This window comes from Globicephala melas, chromosome X, assembly GCF_963455315.2.
Source record: "Globicephala melas chromosome X, mGloMel1.2, whole genome shotgun sequence".
In the NCBI taxonomy this organism is placed as follows: Eukaryota; Metazoa; Chordata; class Mammalia; order Artiodactyla; family Delphinidae; genus Globicephala; species Globicephala melas.
The window spans coordinates 123,581,012-123,603,146 of record NC_083335.1 but is presented as its reverse complement, the minus strand read 5'-3'; the positions used below and the strand labels follow the sequence as shown (position 1 = coordinate 123,603,146).

The 22,135-nt window shown below is 40.0% G+C and overlaps 1 protein-coding gene across 1 annotated transcript in view; it reads left to right on the top strand.

Annotated features, from left to right (window-relative positions):
- ANOS1 (anosmin 1) overlaps positions 1 to 22,135 on the top strand; it is a 192,454-nt gene that overhangs the window by 35,952 nt on the left and 134,367 nt on the right. Inside the window, exon 2 of the mRNA XM_030837319.3 lies at positions 1,139 to 1,186. Coding sequence (XP_030693179.1) covers positions 1,139 to 1,186 — 48 coding nt within the window. The remainder of the gene's footprint in view (positions 1 to 1,138; positions 1,187 to 22,135) is intronic.

Sequence of the window (22,135 nt, the reverse complement as noted above, 5' to 3'; positions counted from 1 at the left end):
AACCTAAGTGTCCATCAACAGATGAATGGATAAGGAAGATGTGGTACATGTATACAATGGAATACTACTCGGCCATAAAAAAGAAGGAAACAATGCCATTTGCAGCAACGTGGGTGGACCTAGAGATTGTCATACTAAGTGAAGTAAGTCAAAGGCAAATACCACAGGATATCACTTATATGTAGAATCTAAAATGTGACACAAATGAACTTATCTACAAGACAGAAACAGACTCACTGACATAGAGAACACACTTGTCGTTGCCAAGGGGGAGGGGTGTTGGGGACGGGAAGGATTGGGAGTTTGGGGTTAGGAGATGCAAACTATTGTATATAGAGAATGGATAAACAGCAAGGTCTTACTGTAGAGCACAGGGAACTACATTCAATATCCTGTGATAAACCATACTGGAAAAGAATATGAAAAAGAATGTATATATTTATATAACTGAATCACTTTGCTGGACAGCAGAAATTAACACATTGTAAATCAACTATAGTTCAATAAAATAAATTTTAATAAACAAATAAATCCTAGTCCTAGTATTTGGTACATGTTGAGTAACTGTCAAGCTGTGTGAAGTAGATTGTGTCTCACTTAGTTATCCCACTGACCTCATGCAGGAGATATTGTCCTTATGCTTTACAGACAGATACAGACTGAGGGACAGACACAGTAATTCCCTTGTCCAGAGTCACACATCCCAGTGAAAGGGAAAGAGGAGGTTTTTCCCATGGGATTTGACGTCCAGGCTCAAACACTTATTACTGAATTGGTTAAAATTGAAAGCCTCCAGGATGCCAACTTGTAAATTTACCACAGCTACTTACTATAGAAGAACCGTCTAGCGGTCATTTTCCTGTTGGTCTGTATTCTGTTGCTCAGCACACCCGAGAGACGGCTCAGACACTTTTCCTTTTGAAACACCTTGAAATCTTCATTATTTCATATGTATTTGTATCATAAAGTCAAGGGCAAAAAATGATATCCTGTTTTAGGAAGAGGGACATATATCAGGGTGGCAAAATTGGTCTTTCATTAATGCAAGTATTTTAAAATTATATTAATACACACAGGTGTATGTAGATTTCAAATAGAAAATTATTTAATGAGTCAATATTTCTTTTTCTTTTTGCAGAACAACGGTTCCCTGGTTTGGTGCCAGAATCACAAGCAGTGTTCTAAGGTACGTTCCCTACAACTGTATCAGTATTTTAAAGAACGTTTCATTTTGTAACAACTGTTAGAGTCACAGGACGTTGCCAGGCTAGTACAGAGAGATCACATGTACTCTTCACTCATTTCCCACCAGCGGTTACCCTTTACGTATATGTAGAACACTATCACAAGCAGAAAATCGCCTCAGTACAACGTATGTATATAGTTCTGTGAGATTTTATCACATGTGTGGACTTAGTTAGTGTAGCCACCACTGCAATCAAGATACATATATCGACATTACTGATACTACCTTATTTCTCTCCTCATTCTCTAATTATTTCAATCAAAAGTATTTTTAAGGAGAAAACATCTTCTGATTACACGAGAAGATTTCATGCATTCTCCTTACACCTAAGTTGTTTTGTATGCGTTTATTGTGTTTGTGTGTGGGAATTGCTCATTCGCTAATCGGATTCTTGAAGCAGTCTCTTTTCTATCTTTGAGTACTTCTTGTTGCACACACATGCTCTCAAGTTATCATTATACTCATTCATAGGTTTCATAGCATAGATTTCTTACCTCAGTCCCCAAACATCACCATCTTTAAATATATTTATATGTTTATAGAGAGAGTATATATGTACGTATATGCTTCAGCTCCAGTCTCAAAGTCGGTTTTATTCAGATTATATAAGTGAATAAAGTTGAAACTTGCTATCAATACTGCAGCACTTTGGGATTGTAATAGCGTTTGATGAGATTTCTTTCATGGTTACGACTATTAGACCGAAAATTGAAGCATTCCTTGATTTTACAACCAAAATTTCATCTGAGCAAATGCACAATAATATGAAACAGCATATTTATGAAGCACATTATTAGTTTGAAAGGTCTTTCAAACAAATTATCTCAAAGTAAACGGTTGTAGAATAATGTTCCTAAACCTAAAACTTCACTATAATGATACATTCTGACATTCATGCATGCGTTGTGTCATTTAATCCGCATGAGCGTTATTAAAAACAGAACAGAATTATTTATGTGAATGTGAAATTATTTGGTGAAAACAAACTTTGCTTAGTTCTGACTCTCTGGATCCTGGGCAGAAATGAAATGTCTGGTTTATGATCCTTTAACTCTTTTTATATAATATCATACATATTTGCTCTGATAAGATATTTTCTGGTTATCTATTATATTCATTGTTCTTCAATTGGTGTTTTGGGTAATTTGTTTATGTCATCACTGCAGGAGAGGATATATATGTGTGTGTGTGTGTGTGTATGAATGTATGGCTATGAGGCTGACTAAATTTCATAAGTAGTATTTTTGTCCAGTTTTGTTAGTTGGGTATTACTTGAATGATAATTTGTTGTATCAGTATTATTTCTCACAAGCACCTCTTTTCTCCTTATGCCATCAAGAAATTAATTTTTTTTTACACTTGAAATTTGAATGGGACACGTTCATTTAAACTGCTTTTAAAATATCCTAATTAAAGAACATTGCAGCCCTAGGGAATACAGATTGTTAAACCATGTTTTGTAATTGAATGATCAAGGCTGACCTGAGAGACTGAACTTGACAAGAAAAGAAATCAATTCCTTTTGCCTGAAAGCAGAAATGAATCAGTAAGTCATAGATAACTTCAACAGAAACTTTGAAATATATTACAAAGCCAACATAAATTTAAGGGTTGTCTTTAGTCCGAATACTTGGGGATGAATCTTACATGTTAATCAAAGTTTATGTCTTTTGGATATTATCACCATGGGATACATTTGCAGATAATTACAGTTTGCACTTCTTCTGAGATTCATGAAGCATTGTGTAGGCTTTTCCTTTGCTTTTCAGCTTAATGAGGTGAAGGGTGAGCAGTGGTAACTCCATTTTACACATGGGGAAATTCAGGCACATACGTATTGCATAATGTCCTGGAATCACTCAGCAAATCAGTAGAGGTAAACTAAAGTTTGGAATGCCATCTCCTAGGCTGTGTTGTATAGAGAGCAACAACTTGAAAAAACGTTTTGAGCAAATATTCGGACAGAAGAGTAAAAACACCTCATCAAATCAAGAAATGATGCTGATGATATAATTTTCTGAATATATATTAAAAGATAAAGTTTACATAATATTTTATAGAAAGTACACACTTTCTAATTAGTTCTCGTTGTGTTTGCAAAGCCCATCACCTTCAGGATCCCTCCAGAAGGTGAGTTCTTCTTCCCATCTAACTGCCTGCCTTGTCCAATCTGCCATCATCTCTTGCCTGGACCCATCCAGGAGCATCCTCTTGGGTCTCCCAGCTTCTACTCGACCCACGTAGCTGCTGGAAAGACCCTTTAAACATATCAGCTGAATCTTGCTGCTGTCTGCCTCACACCTTTTAATATCTTCCTACCTCACTCAGTCTAAAACATCGGCCCTGTCTTGTCTGCCTGTGCTCTCTCTCCAACTTTCTCCTCTGCTTTACCCCCATCAAGCCTGCTTTTCCCTCCACCAGAAGGCTCCTTCCGCAGTCACCCAGCTCACCGCACCCCATTCACGTCTCAGCACAAATGCCACCTTCTCAGCCTTGCCCTCCCAGGTCACCTCCCACCCATTTACACACTTCCTCGGCCTTATTATACCCGCACGACATTATACAGTTGTTCCTTTATCTCTGAGAGTCTGTCTCCTTCACCAGAAAGTAAGCTCCGAGGGGCATCGACTGAGTTGTCTTTGTTCATTGTGGTATTTTCAAGCCTAGAATGGAGTTTGGCACAGAGTAGTTGCTCACCAAATATTTGTGAATGAATCCATGAATGAAGTCCATACAGTACATTTTCTTCCTCCCCCAAAGTACGTCATTACTGTATTACCTTCAGGAAAAAGGTTATAATCCATTTTGTATCCATGTAACTTAGCATGATTATTTATTATTAATTAGGAAAATCTTCCTCCTATAATGAAGCCAGTACTATGAAGTCAGGGGTCTTTGGCATCATTTAGCTCCTAGATGATGTAGAGCAGTGACTTACTGTCCTGCATGGTTTGAGGCCAGTGGTTCTCAAGCTGGAGCGATTCTGCTCCCAAGGGGACATTTGGCAATGGCGGGAGACGTTTTTGGTCGTCACTACTGGCATCTAGTGGGTGGAGGTCAGGAATGCTGACAAACTACAGGACGCCCTCACAGTGAAGAAGCTCCAAGCTCAGTGGTGCCGAGGGAGGTTGAAGAACCCTGGTCTGTGCATTTTGCGAGTTATAAAGGAATTGAAGAACACACTCCTATTCTCAGCAGTTTTACTTTATTATATGAAGGAAAATAAACATATAATTTACCGAGCATGTGGTATGCGCCAAGCACCTTTTCAGGGGCTCATTATATGTTAGGAATTCTAATGCTCATCATATACAATTTCTTTATTTTTATTTATTTATTTATTTTTGGCTGCGTTGGGTCTTCGTTGCTGTGCACGGGCTTTCTCTAGTTGCGGCGAGCGGGGACTACTCTTCGTTGCAGTGCGCGGACTTCTCATTGTGGTGGCTTCTCTTGTTGTGGAGCACGGGCTCTAGGCACGCAGGCTCAGTAGTTGTGGCTCGTGGGCTCTAGAGCACAGGCTCAGTAGTTGTGGCGCATGGACTTAGTTGCTCCGCGGCATGTGGGATCTTCCGGACCAGGGCTCAAACCCATGTCCCCTGCATTGGCAGGCGGATTCTTAACCACTGCGCCACCAGGGAAGTCCACGTCATATACAATTTCTGTTAAAGGCCAGATAGTAAATATTTCCATCTTTGTAGCCCATAAAGTCTCTGTGACAACTACTCATGTGGCCACTGTAGCCTGAAATCAGTGATAGATAGTCCCTAAACAAAGGACAGTGGCTGTGTTCCAGTAAAGCTTTATGTGTGGACACTGGAATCTGAATTTCATGTAATGTTCATGTCATGAAATTTTATTATCTTTCCCAACCATTAAAAAATGTAAGAACCATTCTTTGCCTGCTGGCTGTACACAAACAAGTGCCCGGCTGGACTTGCCCATTTGCCAGAGTTTGCCGTTGCATTCACATATGCAAAATCAGTCAAAAACAAAACAGTACAGTTGCATTTGTCTCTCAGTACAAAGACATATCTTGGTGTATTCAAACTAAAAAATGGACAGTTTCTAGCCTCCTGTGTGGAACATTTTTGGTCAGCTTGAGAGGATTCGTTGAATGAATGAATGGTAAACAACAGTAAGAAAACATCAAATCACAATTAATTTTTGAAAATTCAGTGTTAAAACGCAATTATTAGAGCCAGTAAAAATTGTGGAGCGCTTCAAGATGGGCAAAATATGGCTGGATGTCCCCTCTTGCACCCTTGCAGGCTATCTGCGTTGCTCATCGTCTTTGAGCTATTTTGTTACTCTGTAAACGTAGAAGGCTGGTAATAATGCAGGTGGTTCTTGTCCACGGAAATGCAAATGGTTGTGTGCAGTGTAGTGCGTTGATGCTTCCCGCATCAATAGACCATTTTGCATCTAGTTGTATATCCATTCTAGCATTTGTTTTTGGGTGAATATATTTATATTTCTTGGATTTCTCCTTTGAACCAGTAACATACTCCTGGTTCTTGCAGTATTTCATGAGTTAAATCGTGGACACTTGTTCATTTTATATTTGCATGCGAGTCATGCATTTACTTTATAAAATAAGCATCCTTTGACCTTATGCTGCTCAGTTACCTTTCTAAGCATTGCATCCAAGAATGACGTTCTTGTTGACACGCACCCCTGTCTGGGAGCAGGCATGCTCATCCTTCTCCTTTTGGGTGTTATAACTCACTCACCCGACTTTTGTTTCCCATTTGGTTGTGAGGATTTGAGTTGAAAAGCAGTAATTTAGGGCTCAATCTTGGTGCGGTGGCGTGTTGCTTTGATCTCAGTGGGAGTTCGGTTCTTATAAGGGCTCTAACTCCAGATTCTTAGTGATTTTGCAGGTTTATTCAGAGCCAGGTTTCGAGGTGAGGAAGATTGGTTTTGCTTGTATGAACATCTGGGCAGTTTCATTTGACATCTCTGAAACTTATCGGATAAAGGTCAAACCCCAGAAACATAACTGAATGTGACTGTTGAAGGTTTTTGGGTTGTGTTAGATGCCTTCTGTGATTTATGTGGTAATGACTTTAAATCCATAGAGCCCCAGGAAAATACATCTTAAGGAGGAAAATGAAAACTCAGGCACCCATGGAAATGCGCTATGTCCAAACACGCAAAGAACCAAAGTTGAACAGTTAATTTTTTGTAATATTCTAGTGTACAACAGTTTGAAAGTTCAGTTGTTTTATATCCTTTCAAACATTTAAAGCCTATTGTAATACTTACTGACATTCATACAGTTTTCCCTGACTTTGTGTAATCGACTTCAAGGACAAAGTTGACGTATACTGAGCGTCTCTTGTCCAACATATTGATGTCTTTTGGGATGTACCAGTTATTCCATAGGCAAAGCCACCATTGACATTGATTGTCAAGAGAAGTTGTAGGATTGTGCCACTGGAGGAGTAGAAGACTTCTCCAGTGTTAAAATTAATTCCCTTTATTTTGGATACCAATGTTATTATGTCCATAAGTAATGATCATGATGTTATTTCTAAGTAAATGGGATGTGATAATCTAGGAAGAGAGAAATATTCTCTTTCCTTAAACCAGTGGAATGAAAATGTGTATGGAATGCGTATGAAAAGAAATGGTGAGGCGTGTGAAAGTTTGCCTACTGTTCTTTTGAAATACCAGTCTGTACATGCATTATTGTACTAGCATGATGAATAAAAATTGTCAAAGGCACATTTGTTAGACTATCCTATAACATCATGCCAGTAAATGGCATAATTTTAAGTACCCCAAAGACCATGATGTGCTTCTGTGCTAACCAAGAGATGAAGTCTCTCCTCCGGGACACCTGAGCTCTTGGATTTCCGGGTCTCCATGCAGCTGGAAAGTCACATCCTCAGCAGCCTTGAGTTAGGGGTCCATGTGTAACTACATTCTCAAGTACTCCATCCAGTGTCACTGTAGGGGAACATTCAAGTCGGTATCATCTCTGAGGTGAAGGCAGAAATGGAGAAAAAAAGAGAGAACAAAGTGAGAGAATGTGGAACAACAGATAAAAACAAAAAGAACGTACAAATGGGGGAGCTAAACGAGTCCCTAGTTTCAGAACTTCCTTTCTGGAGTGCTGAGTGCTGAGGTTTCTGAGAATCAGCGAAGGCTCCCAGCAGCGTCCCTGCTAGGGCTCAGGCAGGTGGATCGGTGAGTTGATGGTTTTAACAATGAGAGATTTGCCATCTGTCATCGCCTCCTGGAATGCAAGCTCACAGCCCTAATTGGAGCCTTCAGCATGGAAGGCAGCCTGAGCTGGTGTCACTGACTTGCTTTCCCTCACACCGTCATTCTTATGGTAAGTGTTTTCTGCCCCCATGCTGGGAACTTTTATCAAACATATTAGTGTGCTTTGGGGCGATCATTAGCCATCAGTAGCTGGAACATTCCAGGGTGTTTTTTAGCCTGGAATCTAGCCTGTGTGCTGCAGTAACTTGCAAAACTTGGCCAGGCTCATAGCACCATCAATATTTAAGGAAAAGAACAGGTTCTTATTTGGATTTAAATCCAACATGTGACATGTTAATAGCCCAGCGTGTTTCTGATTTTCCATATCGGTTTTTATGGATGTGAAAGACTTCCACCTGCTGTAAACTTCAAAGCAAAGACATGTGGAGGGGAAAAGGACCTCTATCTAAGTCTCTATCCTCACCCCTTCCTCAGCTCTTCCTATCAGTTTCTCCTTCCATCTGATGAAAGAAGATGCAAACGAAATCTCTTATTTGGTTCATGACTGAGGAGGGGTTCCCTGAAAGCTGGCTTTAGAAAGGGAATGCATTTTGAACATATGAAACACATATACGTCAGGATCCCTCACATGGTGATAATGGTCTGACAAACGTTTTGAAGTTGTAATGTATTCATCAGAAGGCACACAGAGGAGCCGGGATGAGCTCCGATTGCTTGAAGATGCTGGGTTTGAGCTGGCAACTGGCAAAGAGGACCAGTGTCGATTGAAGGATGGGCATGGTTATGTTTCAGAAAGAAGATAGACTTGGACCTCAGTAAGCTGGGGAGGGCAGGATTTGTGGGCACTGAATACGTCATTGTGCTGAGTTGCCCTGCCTTCTCCAAGAAGTAGTCTCCCCTGAGGTGAAAACTCTCACTTGAATTTAGGGGTAGAGGGTCAGCATTTGCTTTTCTGTGTTCATGATTGTAACCCCATCCTGTAGGTAGTCCTTGACATGGGGGTCAAGTTGTTCTACCTAATCATACACAGGAGTTCCTCTCAGAAGCCTAATATGTGTTGGTACATGGTCTGTCTTGGAAACACTATTGCTCAATGTTTGTAAAAGAGCAGTTGTTATAGGGAAATAAATCTAGGTATTAATTTCAACTCTGTTTTTACTAGCTGACACTCTCTTTACTAGGAGATGCTCTTGTGTCTAATTTGCCTAAAGAAGGAATATAGGCTAATTATTTGAAAAATTAATTTTCCTTTCTGAAGATTTCTCTCTTTTGATCTATTTGATGTGGAGGAACTTCCTTCATCCTATAAATAATCACATTCAATTACCTTAGTATATTTGTTTTCTAATCTTTGGGGTCATAGGACTTTCTGTAAGATTCATTGCTCAAAGTATGATGTTCTTTGGGTGATGTTGTTACTGAAACAAACTTGGGTCTGATTGCCCGTGCAGTAAACCCAATCTACTGACACTGGGTTGTGGGGAAGGGAAGTGTAGTGTTGATTGCAAGGCCAAGAGAGGAGTATGGGCGGCTCGTGCTCAAAAGACCCAAACTCCCTGACGGCTTTCAGGGAAACGTTTTTAATGGCTCGGTGAGGAGAAGGGCTGCAGGTGTACGATCAGCTTGTGGACATAATTTTGATTGGTTGGTGGTGAGGTAACCTGGTGGTATTTTGGGAGTCAACGTCATCAACCTTCTGGTTCCAGCTGGTCTGGGGTCTACGTGCTTGTGATCAACATGAAGTTAACTTCTTCCACCTGGTGGGGGTTTCAGTATCTCCAAAACAGCCCAAGGACATGGCTCAGAATATTATCTATAGCCCTTGAGAAGGAAACAAACGTCCTTGCTTTTGTTTAATGGCTAAACTATTATTTTGTCTTGCCTGTTTTCCTTTGTTTCTGCATTTTTCACTTCTCAGATTAAATTTGTTTTTTGGAACTCAGGGAAAGCCTAGGAGGCTAAAGTTTTTCTACAAACGAGAGGAATGCAGAGGACATGGGGGGATGGTCTGTCCTGGGAAGGTCCCATAGGGTGCTGCTTGGTTATATGAAGTGTGTGTGTGTGTGTGTGTGTGTGTGTGTGTGTGTTTAATGGCTAAGCTGGGCATTTGTTCTAAACTCTTTTTCAGCCTAAAATTACCATAGCTGTGCATGGGATCGACCATTGAGTTTGTACCTTTTGTTTTCTTCTGGGTTGGAAGAGAAAGTTTTTCCTAAGGAGGATCTTTATCAAGTACTCCCTTCATCTTCTTTGATGAGTGTCTAGGCAGAGTTAGGATGACGTTTTTATTCAAACAGTCATCCTCATTAGGACCTGTCATTTTTGCTGTGGATGTCAGAGCTAACAGCAGTTCTGCTGGCTGTGAAATGACAGTGACGTAGCAACAGGCCGCTGCTCTCCTGGTACTTGCCAAGAACTAGAATATCAAACCTTTGGTATCCTTGCAGTACCAAAAGGCACCAGAGAGAAACAGTATTTATACATGCCTGATAGATATATAGTTTCCAGATGCTGTACAATCCATGCTTCCGTGACAGGACTGACTATGTCCTTTCACAATCTCAAAATGGTCCTTTGACAAATGCCATTTACTGAATCCCATGTTGCTGCAATGCAGCCCGTGTAATATTCTCAGGAACTGTCTCACAAACCCAGTCACCGAGGCCACTCTGAGGAACTCGCCAAGGACAGCGGTCTGTCATTCCATGCCATCTTTAGGAGAAAACTTGGGAAAGCATTCATCGTGTCCACTTTATCAGTACTGATTATGCGTCCCTTAGAAACTGGTAGATATTTTAGCCTGTGGACACTGTGTTTTCCCCTTAGAACTGACTGTTAGAAAGCTGAATGGTAAATAAAATCACCTCCTTTAACAAGGTTACTGAAATTTATCCCGTGTATGTGGGAACTAGCTTTATCCTGACTCCAGTTTTTCTTCTCCTTTATCTTGTTTTTATCACACACGTAAGATTTGTTTTCTAGCTGTATCCTGTGGATCTCTGTAAATTATCTTGAATCCTTTTAGGAGTGAGAAAGGCAATAGATAAATCCATAAATCCCTGAAATAACAAATAACTAGAGAAATGCCCCATCGTGGCTGACACTTGCCTGGTACGTTGTTTAGTTTCCTGAACCATTTTATCCACAGTTTCATGGTTCACTGAGGTGAGATGACAAGACATCTATATTCCTAGCAGAGCTCTTTCAGCCGGTGCTGACAACTAGGGCTTCATGCCTTGGAAAGGAGCGAAGGTGGCCACTTGTCAGTTAGGTAATGGCTGTGCCTGGGCAAAAGAGAGAAGGAAATGCAGTTTAAGTTGTGAAACCGGGGGGTGCGTATGGACGTGTTCTGAGGGGGAATGAGGTAAGTGGAACAAAGGTGAAAAGCTTTTGTTTGTGAGCGCCTTTCGAGCCAAAGGGGTTTGGCCCTGTCTTCACAGATCTTAAGTCATAAATAGCAGAGGTCAAAGAATAGTCTTTAAAACCACACAATAAAGAAAGAACTTCTCTCAACTGGGTCTTTTCAGAGCAGAGCTACCAATGTGGGTGAGTTCATTTTCCATTCGCATGGGGGAGGCAGCGACTTAAAGTGTGCACTTTGTAAAGATGGCCCTCCCTCCCTCCCTCCCTTCCTCTTTTCTTTCCTTCTTTCCTTCTTTCTCTCTATTATAGTATCTATTAGAGTAGCAAATGTTTATGTCTAGGAAGAACCTTCCCAATCTGCCTTAGGTTATGCGAGTTCCTCTTGAAAATTTTAGGCATAGAGTAATAGAAGTGGATGAACTGGGCATTTCACCTTCTTGAGCTACAGCAGAAATCCCACTCGGGCTACAGCCTGTGCATCTCCATGTGCTTTTCCTCACGCCAGTAGCTCAGTTCACATGGATGTTGATGTATATTCGTGTTGGAAGACGGGTCGCGGTAAGGCAGAGCTGAAGGGGAGACGTGTGCTGGTGGTCAGAAAACTGGGGTCACGTGGCATTGCCTTATTAAACACTGGGCGTTTTAAGTAATTACAAGTGACGGATGCTGCGTCAGATTCCGCATGGGGAATGAGAACCGTGGAAGCTGCCTGGGCCAGGACGGGCCTTGCGCTGTGCAAGCGGAGGTCACCGGGTGTTCGGCCGCCTGCAGATGTGGCCGGTTCAGCCTTTCGTAGACGTTTCTCACGTGCCTTGGTGGCAGCTTTGTGGAGAGGGGCCGGGGAGCTGCCCGCTCTTCCTCCGGACGGGATGCAGCTCTTTTGGAGTCCATCTGCTGATGAAGGTGGGGCTCTGGAGGGCTGGGCGCCTCTGGGTTCTCACAGCTGCAAGGTTGAACTTGGGCGGTTGCAGATGAATGAGCCGCCTTTCCCAAGAGAAGCTGCATAATGGCTTCGGGACTATTAAGCTGTGAAGATTCGTGCGCTGGCGTTTGGGAGTGTGTGTTCCGCATCTTTTCCTGGGGGAGCGAGGGGGGCATGTGCGTTTTTGGCTTTTTACATCCAACTGTATGCACATTTTCCCTTTTTGTATGAGGAAATAATGCCTGCACTAAGGGTAAACCCTCCCCTCCTCCTAAATCCTGCCACAAAAAGATACTTATTAAGGCTGGCATTCTGAAGAACTAAATGCTTCTTTAACTTTGCTTTATCTGCTTCAGTGAGCACAGTGTACCGAGTCCGGGGAATTCACATTATGGCCGCGAGCCGCCCTCCCTATTCTCTGGGGCTCTTTGGGCGCAGGAATAATCCCTTCCTAGAAGCTTTTGAGAAAGGAACTGAACTATGCGGGCTAATCAACTGTAAATCTTGGCCGTCCCCAAAGTATTGCATGAAGTTGCATCGCAAAGTGTTCCGATCACCAGGAAGCCTAATTTCAGGACCTAGGGCAAATTTGCAGCAAACATGTTGATGTGCTGTGTTTTAAAACTCTGGAATGCGGCTCCTTTCTGCAGCCATCCTCCGCCTTTGTTGTTTGCATCCTGTGTGTGTTTATTTCGTTTCTTTGTCGTTTGGAGACAAAAAGACAATGAAACTCCTTAGAACTTTTGTTTTCCAACTGGTAATGGAGAATATTATAAGGAGAAGTGAACTCTGATGGAACGTTGAATTACAAACGCTCGGAGGCTTTTCTAGATGACTTCTAAGTCATTTTCTGCTCAGTCAGGGGACAATATTGGGGAGGAAAAAAATAACCTAGGTTGGGAGAGTCACATCTGCAGGCCTCTGTGAGCCACCGTGCTGCAGTCCCCCGTGTCATCACAGTAGCTGTCATTCTGCTGAGAGGTTGTGTCTTGCTCAGGACGAACGCAAAGCTAGGTCGCCTGCATTCTCCTTGGACCTAAGATAGTATCAACAATGCATTTATAGTAACATAAAGCAAGCCTTAAGACACTTAATGTATAGAGGTGAAGGCTGTCTTTCTGAATCACTGGAATCGAATGGAAATGGGACAGTGGCATTTGCTCTCTTTTGGAAGGCAGAATGAGAACTTCATTTTTGGCCAATGAAATGTCCCTTCTTTACCTGCCTCATTCTTCCCGATATTCCTCCGTCTATACGTGCACAGACCACTGCCATTATTCCTATCCTGAGATGTGGATTCAGCTCCATACCGATCATTTCTGATTTACGGTCCTTTAAAAACCCTTTAAGTTGCTGTGTCCTCATTGAGACACATTTCTTCTGCCCTTTGCATGAGAGGTGGTGAGCATCACGTGGAGAGTCTGGTCTTTGGGCTCCAGGGCTGAGGGTGTGACTTACAAGCTCTGTGACCTGGACCAAGTTGCCTCTTTGCCTTCTCCAAACCTGTCCCTCACCCTGGATTCTCTATAGTAATTAAAAACATGGATACTCACTCAACCACTCAACCTAAAAACTCACAATTCTCCTTAGTGCCAGCCTCTCCTTTACCTTTATACCCATCCTTCCGCAAAGTTCTCCAGTTTCATGCCTCAAGCTAATTTGCCCTCCTCTCTGCTGTAACTCACACATGTATTGTCCTTGAAATATACTTGTCTCATGGCCTCTATTTTCTCTGTCTTTCTACTATTTTATGCCTCCCAACTTCTTAGAGCAATGCTTCTCAAACATTAGCATGCTTAAGCGTCTCCTGGTGAGCTTACTCGAGTACAGATTCCTGGGTCCCACCTCCAAAGACTCTGATTCAGTAGGTCTGGGTTGGGGTTTGAGATTCTGTGTTTCTAAGAGACTTCCAGTGGATTCTGGCGTTGCTGGTCCAGGGTAGCTGCAAGTTTCTCACCATTAAGTCTGATGATAGCTGTAGGTACTTTTGTAGATAGTCTGTATCAAGTTGAGAAAGTTTCCCTCTATTCCTAATTTACTGAAAGTCTTTATCATGAATGAGTGTCAGATTTTGTTAAATGGTTTTCCTGCATCTATTAATATAATCATGTGATTTTTCTCTTTTAGCGTCTTATCGTTATGGATTACATTAATTGATGTTTGAATGTTGAACCAGCATTGCATTCAATGCTGGAATAAATCCCTGTTGGTCAAATGTTGTGAATTCTTTTTATACAGTTTTGGATTTGGTTTGCTAATATTTTCTTGAGGATTTCTGCATCTGTGTTCATGAGAGATAATTTTCTACAGCTTTCTTGTAATGTCTTTGTCTTGGTGTGGGTATTAGGGTCACGTTGGCCTCATAGAATGAGTGAGGAATTAATCCCTCTGCTGCTATCCTCTGAAAGAGACGGTAGAGAATTAGTATAATTCCTTCCTTAAATGTTTGGTAGAATTCACCAGTGATCCCGTGTGGGCCTGGTGCTTTCTGTTTTTGAAGGTTATTAATTATTGCTTCAATGTCTTAACATAGATACAAGCATATTCAGATCATTGCTTCATGTGTGAGTTTTGGCACGTTGTATCTTTTAAGGAATTAGTCAATTTCGTCTAGGTTATTGAATTTTGGGGCATAGAGTTGTTCGTAGTATTCCTTTATTATACTCTAAATTTCCATGTGATCCATAGTGATGTCCCCTCTTTCATTTCTGATATTAATAATTTGTGTCCTCTCTCTTTTTCTTTGTTAGCCTGACTGGAGGCTTAATGATTTTATTGATCTTTTTAAAGAAACAGCTTTTGGTTTTGTTGATTTTCTTTATGGATTTCCTGTTTTTAATTTCATTTATTTCTGTTCTAATTCTTTTTTCTTCTCCTCACTTTGGATTTAATTTGTTCCTTCTTTTCTAGTTTTGTAAATCGGAAACTTAGAGTATTGATTTCAGATCTTTCTTTTCTAATATAACAGTCAATGCTATATGTTTTTCTTTAAGTACTGATTCCCCTACATGCCACAGATTTTGAAAAGTTGTGTTTTTATGTTCATTTAGTTGAAAATAATTTTGAATTACTTTTGAGATTTCTTCTTTGACCCATGTGTTATTTAGAAATGTGTTGTTTAATCTCCATATGTTTGGGGTTTTCCAGTGATCTTTCTGTTATTAATTTCTAGTTTTCATTCCATTGTGATCTGGGAGCAGACATTGTATGACATCTCTTCTTTTAAATTTGTTATAGTGTATTTTATGGCCCAGAATGTGGCCTGTCTTCATGAGTATTCCATGTGAGCTTGAGAAAAATGTGTATTGTGCTGTTGTTGGATGAAGTAGTCTATAGATGTCAATGATACACAGTTGACTGTTGGTACTGTTGAGTTCAACCATATCTTCACTGATTTTCTGCCTGCTGGAGCTGTACATTGCTGAGAGAGGGGTGTTGAAGTCTCCAGCTATGATAGTGATTGCACCTATTTCTCCTTGTGGTTCTGTTTGGGCTTGTCTCATGGAGTTTGTTAAGAACCGTTACGTCTTCTTGGAGAATTGATCCCTTTATCATTATGTAATGTTCTTTTTTTATCCCTGATAATTTTCTTTGCTTTGAAGTCTGCTCTGTCTGAAATTAATATAGCTACTCATGCTTTCTTATGATTAGTATTAGCATACGTTTAATCTATATGTGACTGTATATTTAAGGCACACTTCTTATAGACAACATATAGTTGGGTCTGGTTTTTTGATTCATTCTGACAATCAATGTCTTTTAATTGGTACATTTAGACTATTGACATTCAAAGTGATTATTGATTTAGTTGGGTTAATATCTATCATTTGATACTATTTTGTTTGTTGCTGTTCTTTGTTCCTACTTTTTGTGTTTTTTTAAAATTGAAGTCTAGATGATTTACAGTGATTCAGGTGTATAGCAAAGTCGTTCAGTTTTGTAGATAGATAGAGATATTCTTTTTCAGATTTTTCCTGTTGTGGGTTATTACAAGATATTGAATATAGCTCCCTGTGCTATACTTAGGTCCTTGTTGTTTACCCGTTTTACATGTACTAGCATGTATCTCTTAATCCCAAACTCCTAATTTATCCTTCCCACCCCTTCCCCTTTGGTAACCATAAGTTTGTTTTCTATGTCTATGAGTTTATTTCAGTTTTGTAAATTTGTATTTTTTTTTTAGATTCTACAGTTAAGTGGTATCTTGATATTTGTATACTCTGACTTCACTTAGTATGATAATCTCTAGGTCCATCCATGTTGCTGCAAAGCATTATTTCGTTATTCTTTTATGACTGATATTCCACTGTGTATATATACCACATCTTCTTTATCCATTTATCTGTCAGTGGGCACTTAGGTTGCTTCCATGTCCTGGCTATTGTGAATAGTGCTGAAATGAACATTGGGGTGCATGTATCTTTTCGAATTATGTTTTTTTCCAGGTGTATGCCCAGGAGTGGGATTGCTGGGTCCTATGGTAATTCTGTTTTTAGTTTTTTGAGGGACTTCCATACTGTTCTCCATAGTGGCTGTATCAATTTACATTCCCACCAACAGTGTAGGAGGGTTCCTTTTTCCCCACGCCCTCTCCAGCATTTGGTGTTTGTAGATTTTTTGATGATAGCCATTCTGACCAGTGTGAGGTGGTACCTAATTGTGGTTTTGATTTGCATCTCTTTAATAATCAGGGATGTTGAGCATCTTTTCATGTGCCTGTTGGCCATGTGTATGTCTTCTTTGGAGAAATGTCTATTTAAGTCTTCTGCCCATTTTTTGATTGGGTTTTTTTTTATTTTTTTATTTTTATTGAGCTGTGTAAGCTGTTTGTATATTTTGGAAATTAAGCCCTTGTCTGTCACATTGTTTGCAAATATTTTCTCCCATTCTGTGGGTTGTCTTTTCATTTTGTTTATAGTTTCCTTTGCTGGGCAAAAGCTTTTAAGTTTCATTAGGTCTCACTTGTTTATTTTTGCTTTTGCTTCCATTACTCTAGGAGAAGGATCCAAAAAAATATTGCTGCGATTTATGTCAGAGTGTTCTGCCTATGTTTTCCTCTAGGAGTTTTATAATATCCAATCTTACATTTAGGCCTTTAATCCAGTTTGAGTTTATTTTTGTATATGGTGTTAGAGAACATTCTAATTTCATTCTTTTACATGTAGCTGTCCAGTTTTCCCAGCACCACTTATCGAAGAGACTGTCTTTTCTCTGTTGTATGTTCTTGCCTCCTTTGTCATAGATTAATTGACCACAGATGCGTGGGTTTATTTCTGAGCTCTCTATCCTGTTCCATTGATCTATGCGTCTGTTTTTGTGCCAGTACCATACTGTTTTGATGACTGTAGCTTTGTAGTATATTCTGAAGTCAGGGAGTGTGATTCCTCCAGCTTAGTTCTTCTTTCTCAAGATTATTTTGGCTCTTCGGGGTCTTTTATGTTTTCACACAAATTTTCAAATATTTTGTTCTCGTTCTGTGAAAAATGCCATTGGTAATTTGATAGGAATTGCACTGAATCTGTAGATTGCCTTGGGTAGTATGGTCATTTAAATAATATTGGTTCTTCCAATCCAAGAACATGGTGTATCTTTCCATTTGTTTGTGTCAATTATAGTTTTTGGAGTATAGGTCTTTTGCCTCCTTAGGTAGGGTTATTCCTAGGTACTTTATTCTTTTTGATGCAATGGTAAGTGGGATTGTTTCCTTAATTTCTCTTTCTGATAGTTCATTGTTAATGTTCAGAAATGCAACAGATTTCTGTATATTAATTTTGTATCCTGCAGCTTTACCAAATTCATTGATGAGCTCTAGTAGTTTTCTGGTGGCGTCTTTAGGATTTTCTATGTAAAGTATCATGTCATCTGCAAACTGTGACAGTTTTATTTCTTTCTTTCCAGTTTGGATTCCTTTTATTTCTTTTTCTTCTCTGATTGCTGTGACTAAGACTTTCAAATCTATGGTGAATAAAAGTGCTGAGAGTGGGCATCCTTGTCTTGTTCCTGATCTTAGAGGAATTCTTTCAGTTTTTCAGTATTGAGTATGATGTTAACTGTGGGTTTGTCATATATGGCCTTTATTATGTTGAGGTGTGTTCCCTCTATGCCCACTTTCTGGAGAGTTTTTATCATAAATGAATGGGGAATTTTATCAAATGCTTTTTCTGCATCTATTGAGATAATCATATGGTTTTTATTCTTCAATTGGTTAATGTAGTGTATCAAATTGATTTATTTGTGGATATTGAAAAATCCTTGCATCCCTGGGATAAATCCCACTTGATCAAGGTGTATGATCCTTTTAATGTATTGTTGGATTCAATTTACAAGTATTTTGTTGAGGAATTTTGCATCTATGCTCATCAGTGATATTGGCCTGTAGTTTTCTTTTTGTGGTATCTTTTTCTGGTTGTGGTATCAGAGTGATAGTGGCCTCGTAAAGTGAGTTCAGAAACATTCCTTCCTCTGCAATTTTTTGGAATTCTTTGAGAAGTACTGTTGTTACCTCTTTTCTAAATGTTTGGTAGAATTTGCCTGTGAAGGCATGTGGTCCTGGACTTTTTTTTGTTGGGAGTTTTTAAATTACTGATTGAATTTCAGTACTGGTAATTGGTCTGTTCATATTTTCTATTTCTTCCTGGTTTAGTCTTGGGAGATTGTACCTTTCTAAGAATTTTGTCCATTTCTTCTAGCTTATCCATTTTATTGGCATAGAGTTGCTCATACTAGTCTGGTGATCCCTTGTGTTTTTGAGGTGTCAGTTGTAACTTCTTTTTTCATTTCTGATTTTATTGATTTGGGCCCTCTCCCTTGTTTTCTTGATGAGTCTGGCTAAAGCATTTTATGATTCTAGTTTGTCTCCTTTTTTAGTATATTAGTTATACTTTTTTTTTCTACTTTATTTAGTAGTTGTGTTAGAGTTTACAGTATACATTTACAACGAATCCAAGTCCACTCTCAAATAGTCCCATACTTCTTCACTGGTTGTGTGAGTACTTCACAATAACAAACTAATCCTAATGCCTTTCTCTTGGCCCCACTATCTTTACTGTCATTCATTTTACTTATATATAAGTATACAGAAATATATATATCTACAATTATATAAATATATTTATATAATATATAAATATATTTAGGTATAAATATATACATTTTATATACATATATATTTTATATGTTATATAATAGATGTATACATTATAAAATAAAAATGCACATATAAATATATATTTATAGGGCATAATGTATATATAAGCACACCCAAGTGAATAACTTGATGCTATTATTATTTTGAACAAACTGTTATCAATTAAGAATAAGATAAATAAAATTTTAAATTTTATCTTCACTTATTCCTTCTTTAATATTCTTTCTTGCTTTAGGTAGATCTGAGTGTCTGATGTTATTTTTTTCTCTAAAGAACTTAACATTTCATGCAAGGCAGGTGTACTGGCAAAAAATTTTCTCAGTTTTGGTTTGTCAGAGAGTCTTTATATCTCTTTCACTTTTGAAGGATAATTTTACAGGTTAAAGGATTCTAGTTGGTGGTTTTTTTTTCATCTCAACATTTTAAATATTTCTGTCCACTCTCCTTGCTTGCATGGTTTCTGAGGAAAAGTTGGATGCAATCCTCTGCTCCTCTATAGGTAAAGTATATTTTTCTCCTTTGGCTTTTTTCAGGCTTTCTTTTTTTTTTATCTTTGATTTTCTGTAATTTGAAAGCGATATGCTGAGGTGCAGGTTTTTGGCATTTATTTCCTTGTTTATTGAGCCTGTGGGTCTGAAATTTGGTGTCTGATGGTTTTTTTCCTGAGCTGTGCACTTATCTACTCCTAATTCCATCAAAGGCGTTCTTCATTTCTGTTACAGTTTTTGATAGCTAGCAGTTCTTTTTGGTTCTTTCTTAGGATTTCCACCTCTCTGCTTACGTTGCCCATCTGTCCTGGCATACTGTCTCCCTTATCCATCAGCGTCCTTAGCATATTAGTCATAGTTGTTTTAAATTTCTGGTCTGATATTTCTAACATCCCTGCCATGTCTGCTTCTGATGCTCGCTTTTTCTCTTCAAATTGTGTTTTTTGCCCTTTGATATGGCTTGTAATTATCTCTTGAAAGCTGGATGTGATCTACCAGGTAAAAGGAACGGCTGTTAAATAGGCCTTTAGTTACGTGGTGGTGAGGTGTGTGGGGGAGGGGAAGCATCCTTAGTCTTACCATTAGATGTCAGTCTTTTCGTGAGCCTGTGCCTCTGGACTGTGACCTTCACACGTGTTTCTGAAGTTTTTTCTCCTCCCTTAGGTGGGACGGAATGGCTGAAGCCAGCTGGCATTGGGTATCCCTTGTCCCCAGGTCAGGCAGGCTCTGATAATACCCTGGCCAGTTAAGGTCTGGTGAACTCGTTTCCCTGAAGCTGGCCCTCTTGGGAAGAACACACTGCTCCAGCATATTTCCAAAGGGTTCCTTTTGGAGTCCCTGTGGAGTTGTAACCCTCAGACTTGTCACCTGGGGCCTCCAGCAGTTGGTCAGTTAGATTTGAGGTTCCCTACCCCAGCACTGGTTCCCACGGTGGCTTCCACCTGTGGATCTCTGCTCTGGGGAGCTGTGACTGCCTGTATCCGCCTGTGTGGCTCTCCAGTCTTCGGAGCACTGGTTTGTTCTGTCCTCCCTTGCCTTATGGGTCCAAGAGCAGTTGTTGATTTTTCAGCTTTTTCTTTGTTGTGAAGATGGAGTGGCAACTTCCATGTTCCTTACACGTGGACCTGAAAACCGGATGTGCCCGTTTCTGATGTTTTTGGTGTGAAATTCTCCTTTTCCTCCAATGGCCAGATTTAATTCCTTTCTTTTGTGCAGCCTTTCCTGACCTTTATAGTTCCTCAGCTCCGGGACCGATGACTCAGTCCCTCCCGTGCGCTGACACGATGCTGCGTTCACGTTCATTGTCTTGGAGGTTTTTGCTTCTGTGTGTTAGCGCGTGGAACCCAAGATTCTCGAGGCTGGGAACCTCGTTCTCCTCACGCCTCTTTATTATAGTTAGTTTATCCTTCTTCGCTCGCTTTATATTGGTCCAGCTTTAATTACATTATATCTGTGTGCCTGGTCCAGCTTGTGGAGGGATAAGTAGGACGAGGGGATGGGGTGTGGGTTGGATATACATTTCGTCATCTGATCAGAATTTTTCAGTTTTCTGTTCTCAGAATTACCTTCTGATCAGTATAATTCTTTCACGTCCTAAATGTACATTAGTGGTAATTTGACATTTTTATTACTCTAGATTCTTCCGAAATGTGTTGACAGCAACTTTGGCTTGGTCTTCAGTCCTGTTGTTAATATCTTCTCGCTTGGTTAAAATTTACAGTCTGCAAAAGTCTTCACAGAAATTAATACCATTTGCTTTTCCAAGCATCTTTCTGAAAAGAGAAGGGAAAATATTAACTTTCTTGGTTGTGCAGGATACGGTGTAGTGAATAGCCTTCTCCGTGTCTTGTGGCTAATAGGGTGTGAGGACAGTGGAATGTACCCCAGTGGCCTTGGTGACTTTGAAGGAGAGGGTAGGAGAGCCTGGACAGCAGGAGCCTGACTGCATGTGAGTTGAGGAAAGAGAGATTTATTTCATGTTATAGTGCCTCCTCCTTTTGATAGCGTGGCCATAAGGAAAAGAGAATAAAAACGGAAATCAGCGTTTTGAGAGGCAGGACGGTCTGTCAAACAATAGATTCAGCTGTATTTTCTTGAATATGCATCAATTAATATTCCTCCTCACATGTTACTAGTTTGTGTGAATACTGATTTTCATTGCCTGCTCTATAATTGCGGGTTTCCTAGACTAGTGTAGAGGGAAAACACTTTCCCCTACCCTCTTAGGTTCCCCAGCTTGGTCTCTTGGCTAAACTTGACACGTATGCTAGTTTTGAGGCAGGGGGTAAAGAAAAATGGCAGAATCTCGGGATGGCTCTTAAAAGTTCTGCTCCGATGTGGTACTTGGCACTCCTCACAGCCCATTGGCCAAGCAAGACACAGCACCCACGGACAGAGAAGTGTATGTAGCCATGGACCCTCCACTTCTAGGTGGGGCAGAAAACATTTGGGATCAGCGTACAATCTGCCTTACTGGGAAGATCGCTCAGAATGATGAATTATTGGTTTTAATCGTTAAACATTGTTGCAGGTCTGCAAATAATGACAGTAACTGGAGATAATTAAACTCACTCCTACTAAAATATCACACCTAAGCCATTGTTTATTTAGCTGTGTTGGAAGCAGTGTTCTCTTGCCCTAACATGGGCATGAAACTCCTGTGAGACGGGACTGGTTCATGCGACTCACCTGGTTGAAATGGTGTGATTTCTTTAATGTGTGAGATTTCAGGCAGTGTT